The following is an 8,329-nucleotide window of genomic DNA, read 5'->3' on the forward strand; positions in this document are numbered from 1 at the left end:
TTTTCTGCTGAAAACAGTTGAGGAGCACAGAGATTCTAAGTGGACTGGTTATGCTGGAACAAATAGTCTAAGTGGACTGGTTATATCATGCTTTGAGGCTGAACAAGCAGAGAAGTTGAACCTGGAGCAGATTGTGGGGGACTTTGCAGTCCACAAGACTAACAGAGTGATGTTAAGACAGGTGAGTACAATAACAAACCCTTGTATTGTAACTTACTGTCCAGAGTGTCAGCACTTACTGTTTTGCCTAGTAATTTAGAGTGTGCATGTGCCATTATAAAAAAACTGTGCATGCTCTCCTTCGCTCATATATACAGTGTGTGTGATTATGGCTGCAGCCCCTGTGGAGTTTGAATTGTTTGAGCATTTCTGTGGTGAAGCTTTACTCTGATTCTCAATTATTGTGTCTTGAGTCTTCTCCTTTTTTATGTTTGATTACCAGTAAGACAAAGAAAGAGGGTTGGTTATGATGTATAATTAGTTGTATGCACAGGCTTGTTATGGGCCGTGTTGTTTTTGTGTGGGATTCTCTGCATGTGTGTGCAAGTGCCTTCTATAGAAATGGAATTTATAGTTGGTTTGGACATTGGTGGTGTAATGGTGTTCCACTAGTATACATGTTGATACCCCCTTAAATTTTAACGCAGTATGTCTACTCTTATCTTTTTATCCAATTACATTTTTACACAAATGCTTTTGCTATAAATGTCTTTACAGTAACAGTACATTTACTTGAGTATGTAATTCTAGGACTCAGTCCATCCCTGCACAGCGATTATCAAAACAAGAAAGGAATGGTCTTAACTTCAAGTTAGTTGTAGTAGATATATAGGTAGACCCCTTGTCTTGTGTTGTCCCAAAATCCTGATGATCGAATAGAAAACCTCTCAACCTAACAAATATGCAGTCTTGTCCAGGAAAAAAAAATCACACTGGTCCTTCTCTTATCATTTTGGTTTATTTGCACCATTTTCTTTTTTAGCAATAACAGTGAAACTGCTGCTGTTCCAGTATGTGTTTTAGAGTTTTCATTTAATAGTGTTTAGTTGTGTTGTCTCTTTACATGACTTTTCCCTGAAGATCCTTGCTTGAAGTACAAGAGCTTCAATGCGGTAGAAACCACCAGACGCCCTTGATTTAAAATGTCAGGCACAGTGGAATCAATGACTTAAACGTGACTGTTTTGACATGCACAGACAGCAGGGTAACTCAAATCTGTCAAAAGTTTGGGATACATAACTCCAGATGTCATCATTATCAGCTGGCTTGGTGTTCCTGACACACCCAAAATACATGCACACAGAGAAAAAGGAGAGGTACACTAGCATGTTGTCTATCATCAAAATAGTGAATTAAATTCACAGGATGGTCAACCCCATTTAGAAATTAGCAGGGAGACCTGCATGCAATTTGTTGCGACACAATTTATCCAGTGTCAGTTAAAGGGTTACATCTCTGGATCTTGCACATTCAATCATGGCACACATTTGAGAATAATAGTTTTCCCAAAATGACCTTAGCACAATTATCAGCCTCCTCTTGCTAAGTGTGTTTCACATAGATCACATTCTTGTTTATTCAACAATAAACTGTTAATCTGGAAATATACACAGAGTATTTCAAAATATTAGATCTGAAGTGCACATGCCTGTTCTTGCTCTCTCACGACTGTTTGAAAATTAAATCTGGTACATTCAATAGCATGTTATGGTGTCTCTTTGTATGTAAACACACTTGCTATTAGATTGCTGTGATCCTTCTAGGACAATTCAAGTCAAACTAGGATTTTTTTGTTTTTTAATCACAACCTGCAGGAAATTGCTTTCTGACAGCAGATATCCTGAGAAAAAACGGTTGGGTGATCACGTAGAAGTATGGGTGGGGCTGTGCATCATTCTGTTGTATGCGTTAAACCACTGTCCTACTGTTGCACGTTTACACTGTGCATAATACCTGTACAATGCATATTATGCAACCTGTGTGCGTGCGGACAAGTGTACACCCTACGAAGTGAACATTTGGCTGGACTGTTGTGTGACACGAATGAAAGTGGTTCTCCTGCTCAGCTCTTTGAGCTTGGCGGCGCCCACATAGGTGCAGGTGGACCGAAGGCCCCCCAACACGTCCCGGATAGTGTTCTCCACATCTCCTCTGTAGGGAACCTCCACCGTCCTCCCCTCAGACGCCCTGGGAGCAGAGCAGAGAGAGGAGAAAATAAGAATAAAGGATATTTAGTAGTTAAAACAGAAGTAGTTTTTGAAAATCACAGACATCTGAGTTATTGAACTGAATACTTAGGTAAGGGTATATCAAGGAGAATCAGAACCCATAGAAGCATATATGACTGACTGATGAAACCCCATTCATGATTTCAGTCTCTCACCTATACTCAGCAACTCCACCCACGTATCTCTTCATGGCGGTGTCGGAGCTCATGCCATAGAAGAGTTTGTATTTCTTGCCATTTTTCTCGATGACCTCTCCGGTGCATTGGTCGTGGCCTGCAAGCATTCCTCCCATCATTACAAAGTCAGCCCCGGCACCTGGGGAGCGGAGGCAGAGAAGTCTTGTAGATGGATTTGTAGAGCACTTATGTGTGAAGCAACATGTGAGTCATTTTAAGTATGAACAGAACGATTGAGAGTTGAATACCTACCAAAGGCCTTAGCTACATCTCCAGGGCAACTGCAGCCACCATCCTGAACGGAGAAGACGTACAGTGCACCTGTCAGTCATACGGCTTCACACTGAATCACATGCATCAGTTTTTCTTGTTCTACCAGCCTTGGAAGACAGAGGATGTTCCTTTAGTGGCTGCAGCCCAGTTTTGTTATTAACATTAGAAACTATTAGAGCCTTTATCCAACATTATTATTATGGACTTATAGTAAATTAATAAGAGAAAAAGAAGTGCAATCACTTTTGTATGTATGTATGATTCAGCAAATAATCTTTAACCCATGAATTAGGTAAGGGTCTTCAGATTAGGTTTGTCAAGACTGAGGATGCCCTCTAGTGGCTGCAACTTATTAATGATTAAGATCAGCATTATTTATGTTTGTCATGATCCTATCCTGTGCAGACAACTCGATAGCTTTACAATAAAAATGTTCAGTTTGAAGCGCAGATAACTGAATGCAAACTGTCAGTCCTTTTTTTTTATTTCAAAATCTATTTCTGAAGCATATTTTGCTGTGATGTCCGATGCATTTGGACAATGGCCTTTTGCCTGGATTGACCTTATTTACATTTTTTTTTTTTGGGACTGTTGCCCTGAGAGAGGAACTCCTGCCCACCAGTGGTATAAGAAAGCTTTGACAAGTACAGTACACTGTAAGCTTCGGTAACTCTGGCTGTTCCCCGTTATTTGTTTGCACCATGATGCGGGACTTACAGAGATAATGTGTCCTTTGAGTCCGTGGGCTGAGTCTGCACACTCTATTACAGCACTGAGCTGTGGGTAGCCCACTCCTGTCTTGATCCTAGTTGTGCACACAGACCCTGTAACACACAGTTCACAATGCACACATTAGAAGTCCATATTTATGCAACCATCCCTGTCAGTGTTTAAATTGCTGCTGCATAGCTACAGGAACCTGTCAGGTGTTGTCAGTTCAGGTTTCTACAAGCTGGAAACCAAATGATCTAAGGTGCCTGTTTGCTTCATGTGGAACAAACTATTTAAAATAGCCATCTAATTGTCCGGCCCCGGGGAGATTTAGCAAACTTGACAAAATAAAATAAGTGACAATAAAGCTCTTTCTTCTCGTTTCATGTTTTGCAAAAAACAGTTGCATTAACCAAGACGAATCTACTGGTAGTAAAACCATGTTTTACTTTATTACCAACAACCTATGAGTAGTAACTTGAATCCAGCACTGTACAGCAGGCACTTTATGAGTCTAGTACAAACTATTACAAGTCAAACCTTGCAGTTTAAGGCCGATGTGTGTTTGAGTACCTGCCCGTCTCAGTTGTCTGTATTTGCATGTGTGAGGCCCGTACAGTTTTGTGTTGGTTTAGAGCGAGCACACTCCTCATACCGTTTGCAGATGCACTCAGTCCTACCCACCCACCTGGCCCGATGCCCACTTTGATGATGTCAGCCCCGGAGAGGATGAGCTCCTCCACCATCTCCCCAGTTACCACGTTGCCAGCCTGTGAAGCCAGTAAGCGTTATCCACAAGACACAGTCTTACAATTTGCCCCATGACTGCTAGCCAAAGTGGCAAACCATCTCTCTTACCATGATGGTGTGTTTGGGAAACCTTTCTCTGACCGTCTTGACAAACTCCACAAAGTACTCAGAGTAGCCGTTGGCCACATCCAGACATATGTACTTGAGGGCGGGGATCGCTTCCAAGATGGCACACAGCTTCTCAAGATCTGCAACGCCACTGCCCGAGCTAGCAGCTACATGCTGGGGAGAAAAGCCACAATCGCTTTTTAGGAGGAGACACTTATGAATAGGAGTGTAACCATCTTCCTGTTGTCGAAGAACAACATTTTAAAAGGCCCAACATTAGTGAAATTACCTCTAAGCATTCTGGATTATTAGCAGCAAAATTCTTCCAGTCCTCTACAGAATAATGTTTGTGGATGGCTGTGAAGAGGGTGTGCTAAAGAGAGAAAACAAGAGCGGGAATACAGAAATTATGTAACAAATGTAGAAATTTCCATTCCCATTTGTCTCTGTATTTGTGATATAACTAATCATGGTTTACAATCTCGTATTTAATTGCTTTCTCCAGGCCATTTTATTTGCATCCAAGAAAATCCACCAAAAAAGTGTCATGCTGAGTGGTAAAACAAGCAGTTCATAACTTTTGACATGAAATTACAGACATGTTGATTTAGCTTTTTGGTAAAGAAAACCACAGAGCCCACAAGCTGGACGGTGTCTAATAGGACAAGGTAGCCTATTCCTGTGTTTCCCATCGCTCCCCATAACATCCTTGTTTATGTTTCCTTATTCTATCTTGAAATCTTTGCAGGCCCACACAAAGAGGAATAATGCTGTAATTTATTTTCCATCCATTCAGTTTTGAAGAGTTAACTCACTTTGCTGAGGACCTGTGCCATCTCAAACGTTCCTGTGGTGTCCATGTTGGCAGCGATGATGGGGATGCCAGTGTATGTCTGTTTAGAGTTGCGGAATGTAAAAGTCCTCTGAAGGTCCACCTGAGGGGATGAAACATGAGTTGGCTAATTGTGGAGACTTGTTTCATAATTATTAGTCATAGCTTAATAGGGAAGTGTTTTAAGGCGACGGACAAATATTTCTTTCTCTAAAGCTGACACTGCAGATTATCTTGAAAATGGGAGCAACCCATGATCAGAGTCTTAATGGGGATGCACTGAATCATTTAGATCCAGTGGTTAGCTCAGCCGGTGCTGCTGTGATGTGATAAGCTACATGAAACAAGCAGGGCCCATTGGGACACACCAGCTGCTCCCTTTACAGGAAAATACTGTGCTGATGATACAAGTTGCAGCTTTGATTCCTTTCAAAAGGATCTGCTATACATAAATCTTACTCCAATGAGTTAACATCACCTGTTAGTTTCTCAGTATGATTGGAGTTTACGCATTTGCATATGTTCCCTTTTTAAAAGTCAGTCACAAAGATGTACCACATTTCTTTTTTTTTTTCACAAAATTTGACTGTATAAGCAATAAAACACACCTCGGCTCACTTTAACATGTTCAGGGGTTTTGCTGCTACTTGGCCTAGCATGACCATTAGCTTATGGTGGCTAACGCTAGCTTATGTTAGCAAACTTAAGATACATTGTGCTCACGGAAATTCTTAAATCAGTATTGACTTTGTGACTCTTTTCAACTTGTGCTACTGTCATTATATATTTTAGCATTGGCCAGTACTGTTTCTTGTAAATGGCACCTTTTAGCCAAAGTTAAATACTCTTTTTGTCAAAGTTATTTATAGAAAGTATATTGTATTAACATTCCCTGAACTTAAGATTTTAAGTTATTGTAACACATTTTTGCTACATGAAAGGTTAGAGAAAACAGAGTTTTATGATGGAAAGTGAAACTGAAGTGTTCAAAAAAGAGTTTAAACTCATTACATTTAAATGCAACAGTTTCACAGTGCTGAACTCTTTTGAGTAGTGCCAAGGCATGTATTATGCAAAAACTACTTTGGCTGTGGAAACAGGCTAACGGCACAAAGTGTGCCATGACCTTCACGGTGGAATAAATTTCAGAGTCACAGCAAAAATGAGGCTATAACTCATAATGGTGGGAGAAAGGAAAGTGGTGAAAGGAGTATGGATAAGAAGGGAGGAGCGCCCGGTGGTGCAGCAAATCAATACAGAACTCTTCTTTTAATACAGCACATTGAGTCCGCGGGATTTTCCAGTTTATTTGCCAGTAAATCATGACTGTTGGATGAACATGGATCCAATTACCCCACTATTTCAGGATCTGAAAAAATCCTCAGGATTTATGCGATGCCATTTTTGTTAGCTCTGGATATATCCATCTATTTGTACTGTTGATAAAATCTGTGTAACCATTTTTTACATTAAATCACAAATTTACTATACAATTAAAAGGATTCAAGTACATTGACTGTCTGGTGTTTTTGTAAACTCCCACAATGCAGTGCAAATTCACACCAGCATTTGAAAAACAAATTGATGTCCAGAACTGAAGGGACAAATTTCTGCTTGGTGGTAGTGGTGGTGCATCAGTGCTTGATAACTGAGCCTATTGGTCTATTGTTTTTGGTGCAGTTTATCTTCCATAATGTACGTATACCCTCCCCTCTCTAAACAACTTGGTGGAGTTCTGCTCCTGCTCAGTGAAGCTGTAATTCAAACAAGAGCAGTCAGATGGATGCTTTCAGGGTGCATGGGCCATTAGATTTGGCTGCAGTATGTCACATTGTTACATTACATGTCATTTAGCTGACTCTTTGATCCAAAGCAACATGCAATTGCTACACATGTCAGAGGAGATGTCCTTTGAAGCAACTGGGGGTTAAGTGTCTTAATATATATTCTATGTACATATCATCATGCTGTAATGAAGTCATCTTTTGACATCTTAACCCTTGTGTTAGATGGGTAGATGTCAAAGTTTAGTCCGGATACTGTTTTAAAACCATTAAAGAAAGAATTCAAATGCTCTAAGATTAAATAAAACACCCAAATAATTCAATGAAAGTAATCATTGATGTCACCTGAAGAACGTACCATCCGTGATATTTTTGGGCAATTTGGTTGAAAGAAATCCATATTTCTTATCTAAAACATTTTGAAACGGGTTAACATGACCCAAGGACAACACAAGGGTTAAATAATTTTAGAAGTTTTTATTATTTAGTAGTAAAGAGCATTTGATGAAATGCTAAGAATGCGTTGAGACATTGTGACAAAATATAGATTTGCCTTTTGTACACTCAGTACACATCAGTGCATGCTCAAGTTCTGGCTATTCTCTGTGCAGCCATCTGCATCAGTCAGGATATATTTACATATCATGTTTTCCTGTTACGTCTGTGGTGCATACTGTGGTCTGGTTGTCTGTTACCCACAGTACTATTTTTAAACAGGTTTTCTAAGAAGTCTCATGTTGATTGCCATCCTTCAGAAGCCAACTCCGTCCCACTTCCACCTTCCAACCCAGATCTCCTGCCACCCAACCAGCACTGTGATCTCGGGTCGGTACCACTCCCTAATCGAACGACACATAAGTTTGGGAAGTTGTGAGTAAACAACAGCTGGGAAAGGTTGTTTTTTTTTGTCCCAGAGAGCCATATCAGTGGGTGTTTGATACACTGTAGTACTGACAAAAAAACGAACTAATTGATGATGAAGTCCATTCTGATCCATATCTTTTTTTTAATCTCATGTTTCTCTTCTGTTTTCTCTGCTTGTAGACAGTTGTTGTTTAAGCCTCTGTCTGGCACAGGCAGGCTAGCCATATTTTCTGTCACCTTTTTAAGAAGGTCACTCCGCTGTTACATGCTCAGTCAAGGTAGCTTGTTTTGCTCACGGAACCACAAAGACACTGTACACCTACTGCCTTACACAAGACAACAATGAGACTCACACGTATACAATTACAATGAGCGGGCACTTTTTGAGAGCTTTTAGTGAATCATTCTCTCAGGGTTATGGAGATAATTAATGTAATTGCTGCTGTTGCTCTGTAAATAAATGTTTTCACTCTTATTCATGATGATATGAGTGCTCCAAAAAGGGTTAAAAGGCCCAAAAATGCACCCCCCCCACCCCCATCTACCATCCTCCCCCATGTACAAATAATTAACATATCTGTACTGCGTCACCCACCATAGAGG

The 8,329-nt window shown here is 40.3% G+C and overlaps 1 protein-coding gene across 2 annotated transcripts; it reads right to left on the bottom strand.

Moving 5' to 3' along the window:
* Positions 1 to 942: 942 nt before the first annotated feature.
* On the bottom strand, positions 943 to 5,297 carry gmpr (guanosine monophosphate reductase). 2 transcript variants are annotated; one of them, XM_034892927.1, is made up of 8 exons: positions 5,062 to 5,297; positions 4,536 to 4,619; positions 4,247 to 4,420; positions 4,077 to 4,158; positions 3,395 to 3,501; positions 2,657 to 2,699; positions 2,384 to 2,543; positions 943 to 2,187 (listed from the first exon to the last, which is right to left on the bottom strand). In XM_034892927.1, exons 1-8 carry the CDS (start codon positions 5,104 to 5,106, stop codon positions 2,004 to 2,006), a joined length of 879 nt encoding a protein of 292 aa, XP_034748818.1. In that variant the 5' UTR covers positions 5,107 to 5,297; the 3' UTR covers positions 943 to 2,003. The 2 variants fall into 2 exon arrangements, with proteins under 2 accessions (XP_034748818.1, XP_034748819.1); XM_034892928.1 differs by lacking the exon at positions 4,536 to 4,619 and having other exon boundaries at positions 1,940 to 2,187; positions 5,062 to 5,217.
* Positions 5,298 to 8,329: the final 3,032 nt, after the last annotated feature.

The sequence above is a fragment of the Etheostoma cragini genome, chromosome 14 (assembly GCF_013103735.1).
Source record: "Etheostoma cragini isolate CJK2018 chromosome 14, CSU_Ecrag_1.0, whole genome shotgun sequence".
NCBI lineage: Eukaryota > Metazoa > Chordata > Actinopteri > Perciformes > Percidae > Etheostoma > Etheostoma cragini.